General features: G+C 48.5%; 1 protein-coding gene and 1 long non-coding RNA gene across 5 annotated transcripts in view; both read right to left on the bottom strand.

The window, feature by feature from the left end:
• LOC110204746 (uncharacterized) overlaps positions 1-25,535 on the bottom strand; it is a 56,311-nt gene that overhangs the window by 21,171 nt on the left and 9,605 nt on the right. The window lies entirely within an intron of this gene.
• SOX2 (SRY-box transcription factor 2) lies at positions 20,129-21,817 on the bottom strand. Its single transcript, XM_020980825.2, has one exon. The coding sequence runs from the start codon at positions 21,276-21,278 to the stop codon at positions 20,229-20,231; it is 1,050 nt and encodes a 349-aa protein (XP_020836484.1). The 5' UTR covers positions 21,279-21,817; the 3' UTR covers positions 20,129-20,228.

Below are 25,535 nucleotides of genomic sequence, written 5' to 3'. Positions count from 1 at the left end.
TCTCCCCTCTTTTCTCCTCTTTTCCCTCTTCCCAGTTGTCCCTTCCTATTATAAATGCGCTTTGAATTTTCCCTTTTTAGTGAGAAGTTTAGTTCTCTTTACCTTGCTTGTTTTTCCCCTTCCTAAAAAGTTGGAGATAGTTCACGAGATTCTGGCACTTCACCTTTCAGCGACAAATAAATGGCCATTGAACCTGCTGCCCGTACCTGTTGGAGCTTTGCCTTGCTTTCCCGCATCCCATTCAGGACTCCTTTCTCTTTCTTCACTCTTCCTTCTAACTCTAGAACCCTATCTTACTTCAGAGGAGTTCCGGAGTGACCCCATGGACACCTCGGGGGAGGAGAGGGAGGACGCCCCCTTTCGCATTCCAACACGGCCCACTTCCTTACCTAAAGTGATCGTGAAGGGTCCATTCAGGCCCACGGACCACACTGGAGCATTAATTAGGCTGATGAAATCCCTAGAAATGCATGGATTCAGCGTAATCAAGTTTCTGCTGCCCACTATAGTTAAGGAACACGTGAGCAGCTGGGAGAATAGGGAGTTCTGTTAGGGGGAAGTCATGCGTGTAATTGAGTATACTTAACATAAGCATTTTAATGATCAGTGATTAAAAGTGCGTCTACTTAAATTGTATATCCTCGGCAATTTGTCCAGATCCACTTTATAACATTCTTGAAGAAAAGGTGGGGAAAAAAATTATAAACATGCTCTTCCCCTCGCCCCCCCCCTCTGGTCTCAGGACTGGAGTAGGAAGGATGAGCGCAAAGGCAGAAAAGGTGGCCTTGTGTGAGGAAACAGCTACACCAGGCTGATAGTAATTAATAACTGTTTTGGCACCTTCTTCGCTCAGTTCATACAAACTATTAGGAGTATATAATAAGAGATTTTTTTCATCCGTAATTACTTATAATAACTAGATCACTTGAAAATCCTGTGTTTCTTTAAAGAAGCTTCTCCTGCTTGTTTGACAAGGCGTTTTCCCCCCTTAAATTTTAAGGTCCTCTTATAGAAGATATAAGCGGCTACTGGCTGTGATGCACAGCAGCTCTCTAGAATTAGGCGCGTTGGAATGGACACGAAATCCCCTTCCAACCTGCTGGGGCCGCCTGTTCTCCGGGGCCCTTGGCTGGGTGCTGTTCATGCCTGGGGAGAGAGGAGAGTGGGAGGTGGGGAGATTGCAGTTCTCCTGCCCGCAGGCAGGTGAAGCCCACAAAGGGGCAAGGAGCCGTTGGCATGGCATCGTGATGCCGGAGGCTGAGATGGCACCCAGAGTTGCCCCGCACTTGGTTTAATGTCTCCCTTCTTTCCCAGGCTGTCTAGGGGCGGGGACATAGATGGACCCCCTCTCTGAGTCAGCAGCGAAGTCAGACCACCTTTGTGTTGTGGCTAAAAAGAGCAGCAAATAAATCTACTAAGGCTTTTCTCCCCATCCCCTTCCCACCCAAGCAAAGAGCCTCTAGCTAAAGAAGCGAGAAGATCGATCCCAATGGGCAGGAATTGTGGGCGCGTTTGCTCGTCCGCGAGCTTGTGCCTCGCACAATGCCCGCTGTCTAAGGTAGCGGTGGCAGGAACAGTTATAGCCCAAGACAGTTGCATCCTAGAGTTAGTCTTCCTCTGCCCTTCTAGCCAAGAGATTTTTGAATCCAATACCCTCACCCCGATCCTAGTCGAGGGCAATCTAACGGTTTCAAAAGACTAGAAGCTGCTTTGGACCTTTTTTGGACCCACCACGGGGGAAGCAGGGTAGGGAGACACTGAAAGTTTGAGGGGGGTGGGGGTGGGGAGTTTTCTTACTTCAGAGAAAGAAAACGCTGTAAAGTGAACTCTACTAGAAGATTTGTTCCCCCCCCTCCCTATCCCCCCCTGCCACAGTCCCTCTTCCCCTCCCTCCAAGGAAAGAACTCCGCACTGGGGAGCAGCTATCCCGTGCCCCCGGCGTCGGGTGAGGAGCTGTGCCAGGGCAGCTTGGGCGAGGGACGCCGGCGCCGTGAAAGCCTCTTTTTTTCTTCTAGCTATGGTGGCACTTGGAGACTTACGCGGGCCATGGAACAGGGAGATTTATAGGGTTTGGAAAGTAGGGCGAGCCAGATGGTAATAGCGTCATTAACACACCAACTTGGGATGGGCAAGTGAAGCTTGAAATTGGGAGAGAGGCTGGGAAGAACAAAGGGTGAAAAGCTTCCCCTCTTCTACTGGCCGGAGGAGCCTAGAGCCCCTTCTGGGGGGCTGCCCTGTCCGCCCTGAGCTACACCATAAACGAGGGCTTTCCCCTCCCCTGGGGAGACTGAGAAAGGCCTGAGCAAACTTTCTCCGTAGGCCTGTGCGCCTTTCATTTCAGGATAACCCTTTGTTGCCTGAAGCCTTCCCAAAGGACTTGTCAGCCCAGGCCGCAGTCAGACTGAGAAAGTTTGGTTAGCGAAACAAAGCCCTGCCAGGAGCAACTTGCGGCTGAGAGTTCATCCCCCGCTCCACCCCCTCCCCTCTCCAGATAATGCTCATTAAGGAAATAGCAAGATGCTTGAGGTTGGGGGAGGGTGGGAGAGCAGGCAGAGATAATAATAACAATAATAAACATTTATATGGCATCTTACACAGATGGTCTCATTTAGGCTTCATAATGCCTCTGTGAAATAGGTACTATTACCTCTATTTTACAGATGAGGAAACTGAGACTCAGAGAGGTAAAGACCTGGCCTTGTCACATAGTTAGCAAGTTTCCGAGGGAGGATTCAAACACAGACGTTCTTGACTCCAGGTCCGGGACATTCTCTACTACACCATGAACTGCGAAGTTTGGACAGGTGGAACACAAACCTCCACGTTTCACCAACAAAGCTGATGTGTAGTAATGCCAGGAGGCATTGAGGGACAAACAAGCCATTTAATTTATAAGAATCACAACTCCTATTTATAATAAACAATTCCACCAACATCCATCCCTGGAGAAAGCTTGCTATTTATAACTAGGAGGGGGAGGGAGGGACACGGGGGGGGGGCGGCGGAGTGGACTTATCTTTGGAACGAATCGTCCCCTAAAAGAAAGCAAAACATTTGAGACTGGCTCTTTTTTGAGATTGACAAAGTTCAGTTAGGTTGGGTTACCAACTAGCAAAACAACTTAGTTGGTTTGGGAGCAGACCCTAAACAGTTCAAATTTGCTGATGAGGTCTAATCTGGAATGGAACATTTTTTCCCCTTCTTTTAAAATGTGTTGGGGATATTGAAAAGCCCCAAGGACCAACCCTTCAAGCGTTATTCAAAGAAAAACTGAGCCTGGCAGTTCGTCACAGGCAATTGTAAAGAGTTTCAAAGAGCCGATCAAACGGGCTGGGAAGTCATCTGCATTCGAGTTCTCCGGATGACAGAGTTACAACCCGCACCTGCAGAGTGTTTGCGAGCCCAGCCCCTTGCCGAGCTGCAAATCACCGCTCGAATAAACGGCGGAGGCTTCTTTCCGTCTGCTAGAAAGAGCGACTCGGAAGGGTTCGCTTTGCTATTGAGGGACCTTGCAAAAGAGGAAGGTTAGCAGGTTTTCCTCCTTGGCTCCGAGATGCATGCGCTCCCCAGATTTGGAATTGGGCTGGCAGCAAGTGTGAAAATGGGTTTGTTTCTTTCCCCAATGTCATCAGTCTGCTTCAGGCTATTATCTGCTGGACTATTAGCTGTCTCCATGGGACCAAAAATTAAAAACTTGTTCTTCTAGTGCCCTTTCTACTTAGGAAAAGACTCACTTCTAGGAAGTCCCTTGCCCTGACCTCTGTCTGTCTGTCTCTCTCTCTCTCTCACACATACACACGCACACACGCACACACACACACACACACAAACACTCTCACACACACAAGTTTTGGCTGGGTTAAGGTTAAAACTACCCCCACCCCTCCACTATACATATGCGCACACCCGGACTGTTTGGTTTCGTTTTCGTGGAGTGTGTGAACGTGGATTCTGGAATGTTAATGTTTGGCTTGTTTTACCGGTCTCTTTTGCCTCCCTTTCTCTGCTTTTTCTCAAACGGAATAGAAAGACTACAGCTTCAGAGACTAGGTGACAGAAAGAGGGGGAGTGTTAAAAAAGGAAAAAGAAGAGAGAGGAGGAAGAGAGATACGGGAAGACATAGAGAGTGACAAAAAGAGAGAATAAAGTTTGTTTCTGTCAGCATTCCATGAATGTCTGGAAGCCCATGGAAATACGAATGTATGTGACTGACCCATAAAAAAGTATTAGTTGCCTGTTGATGCTGCCAAGATCAACATTTGGAGCAAACATGTCAATAGAACAATTTTCTGCTCCCCCTACGAAGGTTTCTCCATGCAGAGCTGGTATGTCTACTGCAGAGCTCAGGACTCATAGGAACCTTAATAATGTTCGAAGGGCTGGAGGCTTAGCACCAATTTCCAGAGACGCAAATATGGAAATTAACTCATTAGAAAAGGGGTGTGGCCACGGCAAGCCCCTCCCCAGCCTCTCTCCCTCCTTTTCTTTTTTTCCTTCAGTTCTCCTTTCCTTGACTTTCTAAATGTGAAAATACAAGTGACGGACGTAGTAGAAGCCGGGGTCACCCAGATCAGATCAAAAGATTCGGGAGTTAGGAGCTAATTACTCCAAGGCTTCCACGCAGGGTTCTTAATCCTTCTGTTCCTGTCAGGTAATAGCAACGGGGATTGGTCCCATGAAACTTACAGATCCTCTGGAGACTTAAGGTTCTCTCTCCCTCCAAAGACAGGGACCAAGTAAGATTTTTCCTAGGTACAATCTGAAGCCATAGCGGCCAATTTTTTCGTACAATTCAGAAGCACAACATGCCGTGACACACCGAAGGCTTGCGACCAAGATTGTGGATAGGATCGTAGTATTCTCTCTTTTGGGAATGAGGAATCAGTCAAGTCGGAAGATCTTTCTCCTTGGTAGAATAAGAGAAAAGGAACTTAGAATTGGGAAGAGTTATAAAAGTCATACTAGTTGGGAAACTAGCTCTGGAAATGCAATGGCAGAGCTACAAAGGAGGGAGACAAATGGACCTTGGTTTCCTCTATAAAATAAGAGGACAGCCTCAAGTCTCTTCCCGCTCTCAAAATGAGGGAACCCAGCTGGGGGTGGGGGGAAGTGTCATATGGTCTAGAAGAAGTATAGATGTTTTAACTGGGACATAAATGTTAATTAATCCCAACCAGAGTACCAAATCACATCTTGTCTGTTGGGACACTGTGTGGCTTCTCCCGGTGCTGGGATTTAGGCTGACTAGGCATGTTCTCAAACTACTGATAAATCAACAAGAGGGTGAACACAAAATGTATCAACATATATTTTTTAATCTGTAAGAAAAGAGGTTCCCAGGAAGGATATTGGTGCTTCCACCTTGGAGCCGATTTTTTAAAAATTTTGTTTTGTTTTCTGTTGAAAATTTCAGGTTGGAAAATCCTCTCCGGATCATGGAGGTTGGGGCCACCAAAAGCAACAGCCAAAGTCTTCACTCCCACCTAAACACTCAAAACGCAGGAAGGGAGGCAGAGTGAGAGGAAAGGGAAGACAATTCTGGGATCCTTGAGTGTCATTTCTTCTAGTCTCCCCCCTACACCCTTCCCCTTCCTGAGTTAGAATTCAGTCCAGGCCCCTTCAACTCCCGCAGAGGGAGGGCACGCTGGGAAGCTGGAGCCAGTCAAAGCGAGCATTGTCTAAGGCTCCGGGGAAAGCCAACAAGAGCAGGCGGAAGAATAACACTGTTCCCAAATCTTGGGGATGAAAGTTTTCTAAATATATCCTTTCCCTCGAATAATACTTTTAGGGGAAGGGGTTCCCCTATCTCCTCCTCCTCCCTACCTTGGCTCTCCTAGAAAGAGAAAGAGACGGATGTGTGTATGGGAGGCCTACAAGAGGGGAAAGTTTAACGTTCTGCCAACAAAATTAATACAAACAGTAAAATGAGGATGGGAAAGAAGGGGTTGTGTGTCTTTAAAACTCATCCACAGACTGCAACTGCCTCAGTGATAGGTTATGACACTGGGGGGAGGAGGGCCAGTAGGGACAGGGCTACTATATTCACACCTCTTGTTTATCTTAGAAATGAGGTGGGGAGGGCAGCTTGTAGGGAAGTAGAGAGAAGCCCAAGTTTCTGCCTTCTGGCCAGGCCATTTAAGTAATGAAAAGAAGTTATTTTCTCCAGAAGAACACCAAAAATCCACCTCTAACCCCCTAAATCATAGAACCTGGTATTGGTTTGACATGAACACTAAATGACCAGCCCCATCTGGAAAGGATTTGGGGAGTCATCAGAGAGATCTCCATCGGGAGACCCCCGTGGCCCTTGAAGGCAGTCAATCCCGAGAGATGGGGTCGTTAGCATTGGTGATTTGAGGACAGGTTTCACCATCCCACCTTTCCTTGGTCACCTGACTATTGACCCAGAGGGGAGCCCCTCTCTCCTTCCACTCTCTTGTGTCTGCAGGGGTCTCAGGGCTGGCTTAGTCTCCCCCCCCATCCATTTGCAAAAGAATGTCTCTTGTAAAACTTGCAAAACTCTGGCATCCCCCCTCTGAGGGGCAGTCCGGGGTAGGCAGGCATGCACATATTCCCAAACCTGGAGCTGGGGGGAACCACTTAAAATGTGAAAAGGAGAAAGAAAAGAACAAGAAAGAAAAGGAAGAGAAAATCCGCCAGGCTTACTTCTTGGTGTCCTGTAACTGGGGAATAAATGAAGAAGGAAAAGTTAAGGCATCCTGGGCGATGCTAGCTATCCTATTTGGTTTTTGAAGTTGCATAAACTGAAGTGCTCATAAAGAGATGAGCCCCGTTGAGAAACTCGGGGAAGGGGATATGTTTGCTTCTGGAAGATTTCGGCTGTTACTAGTATCTGAGAAAAAGAAATTAAAAGAGAAAGAAGCAAAGAAAAAAGAAAAGGATAAAGAAAAATAGGAGTAAAGAAAGAAAATAGAATAGAAGGAAAGAAACCAAGAGGAAAAGAAGAAAAAGAAAGATGTTAAAGGAGAAGGAAGAAAGGGGGAAAGGCATAAAGGAAAAGAAAAAAAGGAAAAGGAAAAGGAAAGGAAGACAGGAAAAAAGGAAATAGGGAGAAAGGGGAAAAGAAATAAGGAAAAAAGAAAGAAGGAAAACACCTATATTCTAATGAAGTATCCCAGGTGTCTCTCTCTGTGTGTGTGTGTGTGTGTGTGAACATTACTGCCTGTGTAAATGTCTTGAACTCTATGTATGGGTATGACAGAGTTACTTACAGTGTTTATGATCGAGTATGTCTGTTGTTGCCTGTGTTTTTCAATGTCTGTGACTGCGTGTGACAGTGTAATGTGACCGTGTGTGCTATTGTTTCTTTAGGAATTCTGTGAGTGCCTGCATGTCTGTGTTCCTGTGCGCGAGTCTGTGACTATCATGTGTGAATGTTTGGGACTGTATGTGTTGGGGGAGGGGGCCGGGCCCACATCTGCTGGAAGGTCCATCTTGGAGCTGCTCACTTACGGGAGCCAGCTTATGAAATCCCCACAATTAGACCCGCATTGTTCTTCCCCCACAACACTGCCGAGAAAGAAAAGGTCTTCTCGGTCGGGGCCAATCCAACGAAGCGTTTGACGTTATTAAATAATAAAGCGATTGTGATTTACATTGTTGCGCAGAAAAAAGGGCCAATTACCCACTGCTATGTTGCCATAAAGATCATATTAACTCGAATTAGTAATCAAACAATATGCTAGCGTTTAAAAAAAAAAAGTGGAGCGGGGACCGGGGGAGCTTCAGCGAGCAAGGGAGCGAGGGTAGCACCAGAAGTTCCGGCGCTTGTCCAAACGGGGCGAGCCCCTGGAGCTCGGGGAGAAAAGAAAGTGAAGAAGAGCTCGGAAGAAGCTGGGTGTCCACTGTCTGCTCCGATGCGCAAACTTCTCAAAGAATACAGAGCTACGAAAACCGGTCCTCTCCTACCTTCTGGTTGTTCTCTACCTAGTCACCATCCATTCTTCCCTGGGATAGCCCAGTAGCCGTCTGGTATGGGAAAGCGCCCCAAAACTGCCTCTCCTTAGCCTGGCATCTGTATGTGCAAGTGAATTGGCGTGCATTTAACTTTAATCTGTCTCTAAAGATTGAGGTCTAACACGGGGGATGATGAAGGCTGAATCCTAACACCCCCAGCATATTTCTCATCTTCCATAATCAAATCATATTCATTCTCATTTTCCTCTCTCTCTCGGTTATTAGGTTTATAACTCTTTGCCCACTTAAATTTGTGCAACCAACCAAGGCAATCTAAATAGGCTGGAGCTGCCCCATGAGTACCGACTGAGGGCTTTGCTAAGAAGGATTAATGATGGGTGTGTACAGTCGGAGGATGCAGAGACGAGGCTATCAGGTAGCAGTGGAGGACAGGGCTGGAAGGGGGGAGGGAGAGGGAAAAGGGACGCCAGTGGTCTGGGAGAAGGTGGGTACAGTCTTACTGACCCTCAAGCTAGGAGGTGAGGAGAGACAGTTCGCGAATCTTGGTGGAGTGTGGCTCCGACCTCCACCCCGACCCGCCCCATCCTGTGCATGCCTCATCCGGGTAAGGAGGCGGCTGGCTACCGCTCCAAGTGGAGGGGAGGGGGGTTCCGTTCCAACTCCAGCTGGAAAGAAACCTGGGTCCTGCGGTCAAATGCTTTAGAACCACATTAAGGGACCAGATCAAGCAAGAGCCCAGATACTGCGAAAACTCCAAGCTCTTTCATTTTTAGAATTAAAAAAGGGGGGGGGGAACCTGCCACTGAATATGGTCCTTTGTCAGTCCCCTTTCCCTTTTTCCTACTGTAAGGAATCCCGACTTGGCTCCCAGCCCCCAAAGGGCAGAGATCCCTTGGGTGGGGGTGGGGTGGGGGGGTTAGTTCAGAGTAGCTGACAAGCCACCAAGCACTTACCCGAACAGTAATCACTAGGCCTGCCAACATCTCACCCCCCCCTCCCCTCAGTTTAACGGTATTCAGGCAAATAATGGTTTCACTCAGGGGCCTCAGAAGTTGATGCTATTTGTTACCGTGTAGAAAAACTTGTACGGTTACATGAGTTTTCATAAGCAAACACAGAGCCATTTTCCTCGGCGCGATGCATCAGCAAATTCAGGCGAAGGAGGATAATCTACTGCTCGCAGGAGCGGCAAGGGGCGGGGGGGGGGGGGGAAAGAAAGCCCAGGAGGCCAGAGTGAGGGTGCCCCAGGGGGAGGGGGCAAGCGCTCCAGGACCCAGCCCCACTTCCCTCCTCCTCCTTTTCCTGGCTAAATAGTTCCTTTGGAGGGCAATCAGGGCCGAAGGGTGGGGAAGAGGAAGGGAGGAAAGAAGGAGGGATAATTCAACCAGAACCTTCCAGCCAGAAGTAGGAAAGAGCTTCCCTGCCTCGTGGAATAATCGTGAGTTAAAAATTCGAGTAATCAAGTGGAACGGCAGCGGGCCCTTCGAAGGTCCCAATTGGAAAATGCGTCTGTTTTCCCAAGGAGGCCCCAGCCCACGCAACCGCCCAGGGGGGAGCTGGCAATGGCTGGCAAAGTTGGCGTCCTTCCTGCTCCACCAACCACCAGCCCAGGGGCTTAAAAAACGGCTGGTGCCCCCCTCCCCAGTAATAACTAATTCCAAGGGGTAGAGGATTCCACTCTACAAGATTAATGTGTGTCCATAGGCCTGATTAATCCACTCATCAGGAAGAATAAAAATCTAAGAGCAACTCTCAAATTTGAACAGGCATAGAAAAATAACACCACCACTGCCCCCCCCCCCAATAAAAACCTTGGGCAACAAATAACCGCTTCTAAGAACTCTAGTCCTATAGTATCTACCTCCACAGGGCTGTTGTGAGGTGCAAATGAGACAATGTTTTTAAAGAGCTTTGCAAAGCCTACATGGGTACAGAAATATCAAGCATTCCGATATTATTTTCTGACCTGCAGCTTCCAAGAGGTTGTCAAACTCACGTGAACTAAAATGTCAATTGCTTTGCAAACTTAAAAATGCTATGGAAAGGCCATTATGACTATGATATGCAGCTTCTGACTTTCTAGGCTTCTGTAAGACTCTGCTTTGCAAACTTCACTGTACCGCAGAAACGTTGTGATCCACTGCTCTTATTTGCGGAGACACTTCCTTAAAATGTTCAGTGGGTTTCGGGCTCAAACTTGCAGAATGCAAAAGCCTATGCTGTTGTTGTTATTTACAGTTTCTGACTTGCAGTTTGGCTGGTTCAAGGCTTTCGAGTCTCTGGGGATAAGTGTGTGTCTGTGTGGGGGAGGATGCCTCCACCAACTTTACGTTTCTCCCTAGCCCCCTCCCCTATTCATATGTATACCTGCATACACACAACACATATTTTTATCCAACACCCGGAATTACAAGCAGCCGGTTCCATCCATCCTGCACCAAGGAAAGATCAGCACATTTTGAGGTTGGCCACGGCAGCTACGAAAGCCTCATTAAAGACCCTAACGAGAGAGGGCTCTATGACCACTTTGTGAACTCTGAACGATGAAGGGGGGAAGCAAGGCTGCGAGTGTGAGTCGCTGCCACGCTGGCTGGCAGTGTGTGGTCTATTGTAGAGAATGGGGCTTTTCTGACTGAACAGAGAAAGCGTCCCCCCCACTCCCCATTTCTACTGCACCTGCACTGGATCAGGGAGTTCCTGCCATTCACATCGCAGATTGTTCAAATAGAAGACGTCTCTGACAGCGCTCAATTCATTACATTTCTTCCTGCTTTTCACACCAACACACACACACACACACACACACAAATGAGTATTACTAGTCAGTGACAGAAAAAAAAATCTTACAATACTTGATATTTGCAACTCGTTTTGGAGCTCATCTCCCTAACCTTGGAATCCTTCCTCTTGTCACTTTTCACTCCTAGGAAAAGGGGTACCACTCCTTCACAGTGAGGGTTCCTGCAATAAGATCCAGGAGCCACAGGCAACCAGACAGTTGGAGGGGCCAGGTTGAATTGGGGCTCTGGAAGGGTGCGGGGTGGGGGGAAGCACCTGATTTATTCCATCGTCAGTAGAGACTTGAAGGGCATTTATAATTCCTGCTAGATTCCTACTAGGGAACCAGCTTGCTAATGGGGGGAGGAAGGAGGGATAGCTCTTCGGCTTAAGTGTTATCGAAACATTTAAAACAATTTCCTCACAATTATGGCAGGCCCCATATGCTCCAGGGTGATTTTTGCCATCTTGGATTCCAGGATGTCTGGGCACCCATTTAACACTGAGAAGTGGTTGGAGTGTTTGAGAAAGAAAAAATAATAGTTGATGAGCCAGTGCACCCAGCTCGACTGGAGTTAAGATAAACAAAATCCCATCGGGGAAACTGGTCTTTTAAGGATGCTGCTTTTTCCCTGGGAGGAGAAAAGGGGAAGCTAGAAAAGAGAAGGGGAAAACTTGCCTTGGGATTTTGCAGTTTCAATAAAGCAGAAGTCTTACGTAATAAGCCCAGCTTTGGGCCTTTGACTGTGATAGTCCAACCGACCTGCCTGTGAACCCCTGGCAACTGAACTGCATTCAGAATGAAGCACTCCCACCCACGTTCACACCGCATCATTACCAATTCTGCTCGTCTCGAAGTTCTCAAAGTACACGGCAGAGATTTCAAGAGCCTTCTCAGCATACTCTGAATTCAAAACACTTTAATTTCTTGATAAAGAAAACTAAAGGGGTGGTGGTGTTGGTAAGCAAGGTTCATTTCATCTGCTCATAACATTTCTCCAACCCTCTCCCCCTTTCTGATTTGCCTCTTGCCAAAAATATTTCAATTGCTAGCTAACCTGCTTCGATTCTAAGGTTTCATTAAATGGCTTTCCTTTCTCCCTACACTCTCTTTTTCTCCTAAAAGACAATTACGAAAAAAAAGTCACAGAAATTTGGGGAGGAGGAGGGGACGAGGTAGGTGGATGGGCCATGCAGAGATCCACTAGCCGGCTCTCAAATCCAGCACAAGCAGGAGCCATTTAAGCCTTTAGACTTTAGAAAACTCCACCGCTGGAGAGTCAGTCCTCACAGTCACCTCCCCAAACCCCACAGCAGACACAACAGTGTTTTTCTGTTCTTAAAGAATTTCCCCCCCTCCAATTTGTTGGGCGTCTTCAAACAAAGCAGACGTAAACAAAAACATAAAGCCACCCAAACAGAGCCCACAACAAATTCCAAATGCACTGAGGACGATGTTGATCCGTGCAGCTTGAAAGAGGACTTGCTGTTGCCTCAGTGGATACTGGTGAGTGTGAATGTGAGTGAGTGGTTGCACGGGTCTAGGTGGCTCGTCGCTGTTTGAGTCCCCGAGCCTCCTCTGCTGGAGAGCGACCCAAGCGGAGGGCGCGGAGTTGTGGCAGTGAGGCCATACTCGCTTTCCCAGGCAGCCAGGTCTATTTCGTTGTTGTTGTGTTAGCTAAAATTAAAAATTCCATAAGTCGCTGGCCGCCGTCAGGCCGCGCCGGTGACGTCACGGCCCGCGGGGGGCGGAGGGGAAGCTGGGGCTGTGCGGGCCTGGCCGCCCGCGATAAGGGCCTTCTGCCCAATTCGCCTAGCCTTCTTGCAATGCGTTCATTATTTCTCAGTCTTGGGCGGGCGGGGGCGGCTCCTCCCCTACCTCCTTCACCTCTCCCCAGCGCCGCGGGTCAGGCATCCTGCCTGAAGAAGGACAAGTTTGCTGGGTTACCTGCGGTGGGGGGAATGGAAGGAGTCCATAAGAGGATAGCTCCGGGGCTGGGGATAGCAGGAGGAAAGAGAGAAAAGGCTGAAGGAAGAGAGGGAAAGGTGTCCAAGCTGGGCTAGTCTCTGGTCCCGGCCTCCGGGATCTAGGGAGGGGGAGGAGGCAGGTGGTAGCAAGGTGTCCTGAGCACCTGAGCTAACAGCCACATCTCGGGGACCACCTGGCTAGGCTTTCAGTCCTGGGGGACAGGAATGAAAGAAGAAAATCCCCTAGGAGCCTCCCTTTTCCACTGAACCCCAGGAAGGGCAGGCAGGAGTCAGCAGCCTCTCTACTTTCCAGCCCTACTTACTGGAGGGCCAATAAGGATTAGAATTTCAAGACCCTTATTGTAAACAGGCCCTCAGTCTTGGTTCCAAAGCCCAGAATACTCGGAGTTTAGTAACGAAAAGATTTTCATTAACAACCTTAGAAGAATAAATATGTAGGGAAAGAACGTTATGCGTACCCCAATTCAAGTTTCGTCTTTTCCTGCTTCTCTCCCTGACAGCAACCACCACAGATGTGGGGGATCAGAATGCCAGAGACAGGACAGCTCAAGGGAGCGGGGAAGACACCACTAGGCTATGACCAAAGAGGTCCTCATCCCTAGGAAGCCTAGACCTTATTGGGTGCCTCCCAGTCAATAATTCCTCCCCCTTTCCCGGATCCTAGGGCTGCAGTCTCTAGGGTAAATATAGAAATATAGAATTTGTCTTAGGGCAACACAATATAAGGTGCTAGGCTGCCTCAGGAAGCACGTTGTGCCCCCAACCCTATGGAGAAGAGGTGGAGTGAGCCTGGAAAATCATGGGAAACCCCTTTAGCCAGTTGTCAGGGCCAGTGATATCTGGGACAAGTAGCCAGGCTAACAGCAAAGGAATGAATCTGGCTCCAAAACACACTTCCTAAGAATGGCTTTCCCTCACCTGGTAGGTGGGTGAGAGGGGCAGGAATTGGTACTGTGTAGCCTGAGGCCCAGAGGGGAGGGACAACACCGCACTGACAAGTTTGCTGGCTTAGAGCTGGTAAGCATCTCTACCCATCCCAATGCTCCTCTAAAAGCAAGGCAGTTGTGGTGCAGATCAATAATATCATCAGATTAAGTAACATCTGAAAACCCGAGAGATCCTTGGCATTAAAGCAATCCTTCAAAATCCAGACATCTAATGTCTTAGTGTCCCTCTTAAGGGAAAGGGCTGTCATATTTTGTTTAGTTTGAAAAGAACCTAAGGACCAGGAGTTCAGGAATATTAAAGACAACAAGTCCACAAACCGAGAAAATGTGTTTGAACAGAAAATGGTTCCTTAAAGCCCTACCTAAAAGCTTAGCTTCACCTCTCCCCCACCCCCACCTGCTTCATACCTAAAGGAGAAAACTTTGAATCATTAAAAAAAAAATCCATCATATCTTACATGATCTATGTTTGGAATTATCTCAGCCGACTGAAAACTGAAAGCAAATCATTTGATGGACCTGAAACGGACAGAGATTAGAAATGAAACATTGAGGTGGGGAGGAAGGAAGAGTGGTCCTCTTTCCTTGTCCTGTGCCTTCAAAAAAGTTGTAAAAGTTTTCCCTCTTGAAACCAAAGGAAATTCCAGATCAGCTGCAGGTATTTCCAAACTACCCAGGAAGGAAGGAAGGCAGTCAGGCTTAAGAGAGAAACCTTTCCATCTCCCACTCCATTTCATTTTGCCAGGTTACTACCTTTAAGGAGCACCTTTCTGGGGTTCTTTCTCCCCCAACAGCTTATGCAGGGACACTCTACCCAAGCAAAGGTAAAGAATAGGTAATGTAGGTTGGGAACTCACACAGGATAAGTATTCTATTCAATCTGGCTCAAGCAGGCCTAGTCATCTGAACCACCAACCCCACATATGGGAGAGGGCAGGATGCATGGTTCTCTGCTCTCCTTCTCCCCCCATCTCCTCCCCCAATCCCAGGAGCCTTAAGGGAGCTCTGGAGGCTCTCATTTAAATTCCATTGTAAAGAAATGCAGGAGGAAGACCCAAAGGTGAGAGGCAAAATATTTTTTTTTTAACTTGGGAGACCTAGGGGTGGAAGAGGAGCGGGAAGGGGAGGGGGGAAGGAGAACTCATTTCTCTGTTGTGTCTGCTTGAAGAGTGTACCTGTTCTTTAAAAGCAAAATGTGGCTGGCCACCTTTTGAAAATTCCCCAGACTCGAGGGAGAGCTGGGGAAGTGGTGATGTGGTGTGGGGAGTGCGAAGGGAAGACAGACGCTTGGTAAATTACAGCAGATAGCGAGATAAATAAATGAATGGATAAATAAACAAATAAGTGGAGCAGAAAAAAAATAGCTGTGGCACTAACTAGCAGGCGATCTCTACACAATCAAACCCCCATCTCTGTGCAGTTAGCTATAAACTGTCAGCAATTGAAAAGTAAACCCAGGAACGTACAAAGGGTCTGTTTAATTTCCCCCATGTAAAGGCTCCAAATGAGGACCCCATCACTATGCAGTTAAGCGGTTCGGGCGGCTTGTCCCCCTGAGGCGCTCAGCTCTCCTTTTTAATGTAAGAAAAGTGGCAGCTCGAAAGCCGTCAATGGCGCTCCCACAACAAAAGTCCTGAAAAGCTGAATGAATTGGGTTTGTAATTACGGTTTTGCGCCCCCCCCCCCCCCCCCCCCCCGCCACCTCTCACAGCTTATCTCTTATTCATTCAACATATATTATTGTCTTCTAATCTCTCTCTCCTCGTTTTCCTGAGCACCCTAAATACCGGCCAGACCCTAGTTTGGCAATTAGAAGGGAGCAGAAGGAAGCAGGTCTATACCATCACTGGGCAACTAGACAGTAGCCTTGGAAATTCCTCCCCCCCACACACCCCATTCCCCCACCTGCGGGATCTCTAGGGTCCTCCAACCCTCACCTCCCCGTCCTGTCTCTGGTCCCCATTCCTCCTCCTCTGCCCCTCTCAAAATCTGGAATGAGGGTGCCAGGTTCTCCCCGAGGAATTCTCTCCCCACTGGGGGTAGGAATTAGACCCGAGAAGGGGAGCCCAGCACTGCGCCTTAGCTCAGGAACAGATTAGATGCAAAAAAAAAAAAAAAGAAAAAAAAAAGGCCAGTTTAGCTCTGGGCTGTCAGGGCCTGGGTTGCATGGCTGCCTAGAAAACAAGAGCCTCCAGAGATCCCCGCCTGGAAGCATGTGTCAGTTCTCGAAATAAGTTCAACGATTACAAGCAAATCTAGGAGCAGGCTAAATAATTAATTGCAGCGCTGCTCTCTGACCCCTCGGAAAGTCCAGTAGGGACCAGTTCGAAGTAATAATACCTCAGAATGAGCCCTTGTCAAATACGCATTTCGCAGTTAATGTGAGCCGTGTCCCCCTGGGACCGCCTGTAACACCAGCTTCCCAGCCTTGGCAAGAAACCCTGCTAATCTACCTCTCCAGTTCAACAAAATATTTTAACACCCTGTCTTTAAAGGACGCTTGGGGGCAAGAAAAAAAAAAGAAATGTTCACAGGGGAAAGGATGGTGTTATCCTAGGTTCAGAGGGGCTCCCGGGTAGGAGGTTAGTTACAACATTAAATCCAGTCCCTTGCCCAGAAACTGAGTGAGCATCCCAGACCAGATTCCACCTTGCACCAACTCCATTCCCCTTTCTTGGGTAGGTAAATCTGTGCAACTTCAAACCTGAAGAGATAGCCAATGCAAGTAAGGTTCTCTAACCCCATCTTCCCTCATAGAAAATCATAGATTTCAATTAAAGAAAATAAATATCCCCAAGTAATAATTACGAAATCTCACACCGCTTAGCCATTTAACCCGAGGACCAAAAAACTGCAATCCATCCCTGACTTTTTTTTTCTGGATAGTGATTATAATTTTTTTTTAAGAGAGAATTCAAATTGTCATACAAAAAAGGCTTTTAGCTTCTCTCAGTTCAAGGACATGCCTTTGGAGAGGGGACATTTATTGTTGTTTTTGGCAGACAAGGAACAATCACTTCATCTAGTCCAACCTTGCAAAATTCTTTTCTGTTCCCCCTACCCCAAGCTTTCCTTCTCATTCAAAATAGCTGAACCCCGGTGATTCGTCAACAAAAAGTCACAGGCGGCAGTAAGCAGCTTAGGGTTGTGTCTGCTGTTTAAGCGTTTGTTTTTTTTTTAAGTGAACTACAGCATACACATACAAATATATATGTATGCAAAATATATGCATATATTAATGAATTTTTAAAAAACTTCCCCTTTTATTTAAAAAATGTCGACGCCAGGCTTAAATCTCTTGCATCTTTTTTCCTTGATGGATGGCAAGATCGTTTGAATCTTTATTCAAAGTTTTCTTTTATTCATATGTGCCAGCAAGGGCAGGCTAACGTGCTCATCACCACGTGAATAATCCTATATGCATTACAAAAGCCGGGCAGCTCCGAGAAATTCTTTCAGAGTCTCTGCATTAATTAGGAAAAAAAAATGCTTCGCCCATGGTAAGGGAACTGGAATAATAATGTCTGTCCCAGTACAGCATTGTTCTGAAAATATAAGAAACTCACAAAAGGGTGTACATCCGAACCCTAAAATATGTCTATGGGGAGAGGGATAGCTCAAACCCAAGGCCTGGCTGCTAGCTTTTAACTTTTCATTTTGGGCCTCTAAAGGGGGTAAAAATCGGGCACCCCACAAGATACATTTACATCAGCCACCGGCAGCGAGCATTCTCCCCCAACTAGATAAGCGCCATTAAGAGCCCTGACTTCTGGAGACAAGTTTGCTTTGCAACTAACAAGGTGCAATCCTACCAGCTACACACACCTCAAATATCAATAATAGTCAGCATTTTGGAGCCCAATTGGAGACCCAGCTGAAACAATTCCCCAACCCCGGCTCGCCGGGAGCACACGGGTAGCTGTTTTAAGAAGTCGTTAAAGGAAGCCACTCTTAAAAAAAAAATTAGCACAAACGGGCAAGGGAAGGGTCCTATTCGTTCCGCACGCTTTTTCCTCTGTGACCTTAATCTTGATAAGTTTGAGTCACACGTGGTTGGGAAGTCCTATTTAGCATCTCACTACCCCAAAGCCCCAGATAGAAGAGGCTCGGCAGCATCTTGTCCTCAACCATTCCAGGGCCCAGGGCCCTTCTCCTCTGCTCCCCTTGCAACGGGGCCCAGGGCCACACTCTGCCAGCTCTCGGGCACAGCAAAGTATTGACACTGGCACCACAGGCACCAATTATTGCAATGCTAAACGTGATTACTTACACAGACCCGACAGAGCAAAGCATCTACCTCAGAGACGGCTGGTTTCTTCCTTCATATGGCGAATGCTGGATGCTCCTTGGCTGCAGGAGACTCTATCCGAATTGGGGTTACAGTCTCCGACCCGCGCTGGCAATTTAAAAATCCGGATAAAGATAGGTAGGGAAATAGAAAGGGCAAGAGAAAGAAAAATAAATAAAAACCCCAGCTGTGATAAGAGGCGCGGTTTACAACTGGTGCTTTCTGGCCTCTCCTCTCTATGAGGGGAAAGAGGAGAAAGTTTATGGAATTCCGAACAAAAGAAACAAACCACTGGTTTCCCTCACACAATAGCAGGGCCAGAGACACCCTCCCCCCAGCACACACATCAGCACTTTCAATATCCAGTTTGCAATTATTCTGACACAGAGACACCACTTGTCCCTCTAAATATACTTCAACTTCCCAAAGACCAGTGCACCGCGAACTAGGCTCGAAAAAAACCAACAACAACCAAACAAACCCAAAAACCAAAACAAAACAAAAAACAAACACAGCCCAACACAGCCCGCCCAGCTTCTGCCTTTGGATCCATCACCTCCGGCCAGTTTTCCAGAATACTGGCAATCTCCGCTTTCAGCATACCTCACGTCCTACACCCAAATCCGTAGTCTGAGGCTGCTTGTCAGGCAGAGAGGCAGAGTAAGCCCGTCTGTCCTCTAGTTATCTGCAACAAGTGTTCTAAATCAGTAAAAGCGCACACGTCCCCCTATCACTCATCATCTGTTTAAAGATGGAGACCTGGTTTTACAAAGGTCCAGGTCACTGGAAGGTCCTGTTTTACCACCCCCCCCTCCAAAAACAAAAAACGGACACCTTTCAAGGTGGTCCTGATTCCATATTCAGTTAGCTAGGCACTGAACTCCCTTATTTACTGGTTATTTTACATTTGTAGACCTGGTGCCTAGCAGAGGACACCTCGAGTCTTATTCCTTTTTTTTTTTTGTTTGTTTGTTTTGCTAAGGCCATTCTAAGGAACCTGGCATTTTAGTTCCCCCAGGCACTGCCAGACAACGCCATTGTCTTCTCCAAAGAAATCCAAGACGCAAATGGAATTTCAGTGTCCATATTTCAAAAATTTATTATCTCAAACTGTGCATAATGGAATAAAAACTTAAGTTGAAAATGTAGCTGTTATAAGGACGGGATTAGTTCAAATATATGTACATGGACACTCGGCAGACTGGTTTAAAGAAACAGGGTCAGCCGAGTTTTTAAAATACAACTACCAAAAATGAGGGAGGAAAAAAAAACCGTAAATATCACAATAAATTTACAGAAATATTACAAACCATAAGAAAATATTTCAAACACAGTAATTTCAGGTCGCTCTCTCTGTTTTTTGTTTTTTAATTTGTATTCATACTGAAACAGAATGAAAAGTTTGGAAATAAATGCTATTATAAATTACCAGCCGTGGCAACCTGTATGGAGGGGCCAGCTTTTGCTTTTTTTTTCTCTTAACAATAAGTAAAAAAAAAAATGAGTACAACCTAAACGTTTGCCCTTTTATAGAAAACCACGGAAATGGTTTTTTGCAAGTATCCTAACCTTTTTTCTCCTTTTGTACGATTTCTAAACAATTAAAATGTCCAAATCGAAATTAATTCCCTCCTCTCTTGTTTGCAACTGCCCCAAATCCCAGTTGCAGTGATCGGAAATTCTGCAAGAAGACTCTTGAAAAATATTGGCAAATTTTCAGATTAGAAACAATGGACATTTTGATTGCCATGTTTATCTCGATAAATACTGTACAAAAGTTGCTTGCAAATATTAAAACATTTTTTTCGTCGTCACTTGGAGACTAGCTCTAAATATTATGGGTAAAGACTTTTGCAAACTTTCTGCAAAGCTCCTACCGTCCACGCTAGAACTTTTTAAAAAGTTTTGTGTAGTTTTCTTCCCTTCAGAGATCTATACAAGCCCCCCTTTTTGTCTCCCCCTCCCCCAAGTTCTCTGTACAAAAATAGTCCCCCAAAAAGAAGTCCGGAATCTCTCAATAAAAGTTTTCTTCTTGGCGTTGCGGTAGTTGTTGGGTTTTTGTTTTGTCGCGCGCGCGCGTGTGTGTGTGTGTGTGTGTGTGTGTGTGTGTGTGTGTGTGTGTGTGTGTTAAGTTCTTTGCAGTTGTCATTGCTGTAGATGGTGGGGAATTCCCCCCCCCATGCCATGGTGTGGTGGGCCCCTTTCTCTAAGCCATACAGTCTCTTTGTGTCTTTTTTTTTTCCTTTTCCTTAAAAAAAAAAAGTTCCTGCCCTGCAGAGCTCCGGGGCTCACATGTGCGACAGGGGCAGAGTGCCGTTGATGGCCGTGCCCGGCACCGGCGCGCCCTGGTAGTGCTGGGACATATGAAGTCTGCTGGGCGCCGCGGGCTCGGGCACCTCGGCGCCGGGCAGGTACATGCTGATCATGTCCCGCAGGTCCCCGGCCTGGCAGGGCGCCCTGGAGTGCGACGACGAAGTGACCACGGGGGGGCTGGAGCTGGCCTCTGACTTGACCACGGAGCCCATGGAGCCCAGGGCCATGGCGCCGCCGCCGCCTCCGCCAGCGCCGCCGCCGGGGGCGGCCTGCTGCGAGTACGCCATGCTGCTGTAGGTGGGCGAGCCGTTCATGTAAGTCTGCGAGCTCGTCATGGAGTTGTACTGCAGGGCGCTCACGTCGTAGCGGTGCATGGGCTGCATCTGGGCGGCCGCGGCGGCTGCGGCTGCTGCCGCCGCCGCGTTGTGCGCGTTGAGACCCGGGTGCTGCGGGTAGCCTAGCTGCTCCTGCATCATGCCGTAGCCGCCGTTGCTCCAGCCGTTCATGTGCGCGTAGCTGTCCATGCGCTGGTTGACGCCGCCGCCCAGGCCGCCAGCCCCGACGCCGACGCCGCCGCCCATGCTGTTGCCGCCGGGAGCCAGCAGGCCGCCGGGCAGCGTGTATTTGTCCTTCTTGAGCAGCGTCTTGGTTTTCCGGCGCGGCCGGTACTTGTAGTCCGGGTGCTCTTTCATGTGCAAGGCGCGCAGCCGCTTGGCCTCGTCGATGAAGGGCCGCTTCTCGGCCTCCGACAGCAGCTTCCACTCGGCGCCCAGCCGCTTGCTGATCTCCGAGTTGTGCATTTTGGGGTTCTCCTGGGCCATCTTGCGCCGCTGCCCGCGGGACCACACCATGAAGGCGTTCATGGGCCGCTTTACGCGGTCCGGGCTGTTCTTCTGGTTCGTGCCGCCCGCCGATGTGGAGTTAGGGCCGCCGCCGCCACCGCCACCACCGCCGCCGCCGCCGCCGCCCCCCGAAGTTTGCTGAGGGCCGGGAGGCTTGAGGTCTGTCTCCAGCATGTTGTACATCGCGCCGCTCCTTGGATCGCGCGCTCCGCGGGCCCCCGACCTCCCCGGGCCGGCCTCGGGCGTCCCGGACGGGCCGGCAAGACTTTTCGGGGGGCCCGAGGGCGGGGGGAGGGGAGGAGGGGAGGAGGAGAAGGGTGGGGGGGGTCGGGAGCACGCGCCTCCAACAAAATAAGATGAGGAGCAATGAAAAACGCAGAGCAAGGAGACGAACTGGAAGCAGGATCAGGAAGAAAAACTCCTCCACTGGCTTCTGCTGCTGCTGTCGCCGCCGCCGCCGCTGCTGTTATTATTATTATTATTATTATTATTTGGGTGAAACGCTGCTTTGAGCCCGGGGCTCAAAACTTCTTTCTCTCTCCCCCTCTCTTCCTCTCTTTCTTTCTCGCTCTCCTGCTCTCCTCGCTTGTTCTCTCTCCTCCGAGTCTTAAAGAGGCAGCAAACTACTTTCCCCCCTTTTGCAAACACTCTCTTCTCCGCCTTGACAACTCCTGAGACTTTTTTGAACAAGTTAATAGACAACCATCCATGTGATGGGGGCTGTCAGGGAATAAATGGGTTTCCCCGGACCAATCAGCGTGCTCGGGCTCCTCCACACAGGACAAGCCTCTCCGGCTGGTTTTGCATGAAAGGGGGCGGGGCCTGCCGCGCCGCGGAGCTTTCCGCGGCCTTGGGGGAGGGGGAGGCGGGTCCCACCGCCAGCCAGCCAGCCACTAAGAAACCTTTGTATCCCTCTCGCTGCAACAGGTCACACCACACGCCTTTTCGGAGGAAGAGGGTAAACAGCATTGTGGCTGCCTTGGGTTTTTTCCCCCTTCAAACTTGGTGTTGATTTTGGGGAACTGAGGGTTGGGTGAAGGAAGAGATTGAGTAGTTACGGGGTGGAGGGGCCACCTAATGCAAGTCTGCCATAAGTATTTCAGAAAAGGGTCCCAGAGATTTGTTCTCTATGACACCCTTGTTCTTTCTCCCGTAGTTGACACTTTCCCAGAACTACCAAGAGAATTAGCTGCAAAGCCCACCAGGCTACAGGTTCCCCTCCTCCTTCATTCCCACCCTCACTCCTAAGGTCCAATTTGTCCCTCCAACTCGCTTTCTTTCTGGTCTTTGCATCTCAGTGTGGTTTCTGCAAGGGAGCTGGGGAAGTAGTATTCCCAAGACTTTGCTCTCACTTTCCTTCCTTGTTTAGAAAATACTTGTAAGCTCATTCCTGCCAAGTTTCAGGCCAATGCATCCCTCCTTGCAGGGACACCCCTTTTCTTCCTGTATAGGCTTTGTTATTAAGAAATTGTAGGTATCTCATATCTAATTCATTCTCCTCCTGCTCCTCCTCCCCCGCCCCGCCCCCACCCGCCCAATCCTTAATCCATTCAGTGAGGAAAAGCAAAAAAAAAAAGGCCACAAACTCTAGCCCCATATTCCTCATTCTCTTCTTCCCTTCTCCTTTCTCTTAAGTCTATCAGAAGAATTTCAGTGTGTCCCTTTCAAATAAGGAATAAGGGGAGCATAACTCTAATAAACGAAGGGGGAAGGAGAGAAGAGGGAGACAGAAAGAAGGAAACAGGAGGAGGAGGGAGGAGGAAGAAGGGAGTTAGATTAAGGTTCCTTCAGTTCACACCCAGAGAACTGGGATCAGACAGAACACAACTCCCAAGTTCTAACGTGCTATTGTTTTCCAGCGCCTCAAACACAGTTCCCACAACCCAAACTTTATCCCCTTTTCCTTTTGTCCTGTCGATCACTCCCCCAAAGTCTGCAACACGCTCCCCATTCTTCTTTTGGCTCAGTAATTCGCTTGGGACTGGGCTCCCCGGGCCCGGGAGGTCAGGGTGGGGTGAGGTCTGCCAGACCCATCCAGGGTCAGGAGAGGAGAGACAAGGGAGCAGGCTGTGGACAAAAAAACCTAGAAAGGAGGAGGGGAGGAAGGAGTGGAGACGAGCTAGGACGAGAAGTGAAGGGGGGTAGGTGGAAGGGGGACTGGACTGGAGGGTCTCTGGAATCTTGCTCGCAGCGGACCCAGGAGGGTAATTTTAGCCGCTTTCCCATTGTCCCGATGTAAAGATTTCAATAGGTGGGAACTCAATGCGTTGAGAAATGGGAGCACGTCCGTTACAAATAGGTAGTTTTGTTTCTCTTGTCACTACACGCAGGCAAACAAAGCCCGGTCTAACTTTCCTTCCACTCTCTTGTTGGGATCTTTGTGGCTAAAATGCACTTGACTACAAAGGGAAAAAAAAGAAGCAACAACCTCATGCTATTTGTGGCTTATAAAGGGCTTAAACCATCAGGGTTATTTATTTTTTTCTCCTTTAACACTCTACCCAACCCCATCCCCCTTCACTGATAGGCAAATGTACCGATCGCTAGATCCCAGCCACGTTCCATCTATTGCATTAATTCACTCAGCAAAAGTAAGAATTACTGAGAAGGAAGAGAAGTCGTTGCTCCCTCTCTTCATCATCCCCACCCTCGCCCGCTCTGTCCGCTTCTCTTGTAAACTATCTTGGACAATGGGGGGGGGGGAAGAGGAGGCGTAAGTTGAAATCGCTGTGTGTGGGGCACTTTCAGAATTCCTCTAAATTCAGTTCCCATCCCATCCCTTCAAAGAAAGTGTGTGTGGAGGGGGAGAGGGACACTCCCTATTTATTTCTAAAGTTTGGGTGTTAGTTATAAGCCTGGGGCTCCTTCGAAAGGGGGAGGGGGATGTGGGACCCCCCCGGACTTTAAAATGGAATGAGAGGTACTCAAACGCGCCCAGAAACCAGGCAAAGGAGGACCAGAGAAATGATTAGGGTGTTTGGCGGAGGGGGGGTCGGAGCCGAGGGGAGGGGCGGCGGGAGCTGGGAACTGGAGCCCAGCCCGAGGTGGCAGCCAAGGGCTTTTCTGTGCCACGGGTTTCAGGGACGGGGTTGGTGCGCCCCCTACTGGCGCGAGTTTTCCCCAAGAATCGCGCTTATCATTTTAAAAAGAAAAACGTTAGGAAATCTTCATCTTCACCCTAAAGAAGGAAGGATGGGTGGGGTGATGAGAAGCAAAATTAATTACAAGTAATTTTTAATCAACAGATTGGTATGTGTCCCTCAGAGGCGTGTAAGAGTCTGATTCAATTTACTCAACTACTTAACGGCGGTCTAATCCTTGGGCTATGGTAAACTAGGGAGAGTGAAAATTAGGGACACCTCTTCTCCTGGGTGTGGGCACTTGATCACATCATCCCTCCACCCCCGGGTCCTTTCCCCCCTCCCTCCTCCAATCTCGCGGATTAATTAAGTTTGGGCCGGAGGTGGGCTGCAATGGGGGGTGGCCATGGGTGGGGTTGGTTTATTGCAAGAAACTGATAACTGGTGCCCTTGGAGACCCGAGTACATTGTGGTCCGGGCTTCTCTGGGTGGGCAGTAGGGAGTTGGGGCCACCGGGAGGGTTTGCTCGCTCAACTGAGGCAGCCGGAAGATTGCTTCCCACCCCCACCTCCGATAACCAGATGCAAGCATTTATGCCTGAACTCTATAATAATGTATTTAAGAGGTGAAAGGGGCTGGCTTGGGCCTCAGCTAATTGCGTTGATCACATAAATGGGGGGGGAATGCGTCACAATTGGAGCCTCATTGGCTGCATTTATTTTCAGCTTTGTTTTAATTAAGCGCGTTTGACTTATCCACGTAATACAACTAACTGTCGCTGGCATTCAGGCGTGAGAATAACTTGCTGGGGAAAATCAGGAGCCACTAAGGGCGCGGAAACCCCTTTTCCCACTAGACTTCTGACGACTTGTGTATTTACAAAATCGAATCCCTGGCCACACCATTGAAACCCACCGCCATCACTCAGCCCTAAATACTCATAACCTCCAACCCCAAACGCTGGCGCAAGCGCCCGGGTCCCACAGTCCTTCCTATTAGCCTGCTGCATAGCTAATAACCACCCTCCATGCACTCCTCAGGAAGAGAATGCGACTTAAGACAGGGCTCTTCATTCAGGGATCCTTTAACTTGTTGTCTTTGGTATGATTTATGGAAACGGAAAAGTGCTTATAGGAAACAGGATAGAAATGTCCCTTTCCCTCCTTTCCCTCCTTTCCCTCTCCCCCGCCCTCCTTCCAAAGGACGGGAAATAACTCTTCCACACTTTTATTGATAGATTAGACAGCTTAAAAGGTTGGGGGGGGTAGGAGAGGTCGGGGAAGGAGCTGGGGACTCCTGGAATATTTTGCCTTCCTTTGGTTCTAGGACCGGCTTTAGGTAAAAAGCCCTTTAGAATCCC

This window comes from Phascolarctos cinereus, unplaced genomic scaffold (genome assembly GCF_003287225.1).
Source record: "Phascolarctos cinereus isolate Bilbo 61053 unplaced genomic scaffold, phaCin_HiC Scaffold_7;HRSCAF=346, whole genome shotgun sequence".
Classification (NCBI taxonomy): Eukaryota; Metazoa; Chordata; class Mammalia; order Diprotodontia; family Phascolarctidae; genus Phascolarctos; species Phascolarctos cinereus.
This window is presented reverse-complemented; position numbering and strand designations above follow the sequence as displayed.

Coding starts and splice junctions, on each gene's coding strand:
- SOX2 (XM_020980825.2), bottom strand. CDS start 21,278: ATGTACAACATGCTGGAGACAGACCTCAAGCCTCCCGGCCCTCAGCAA.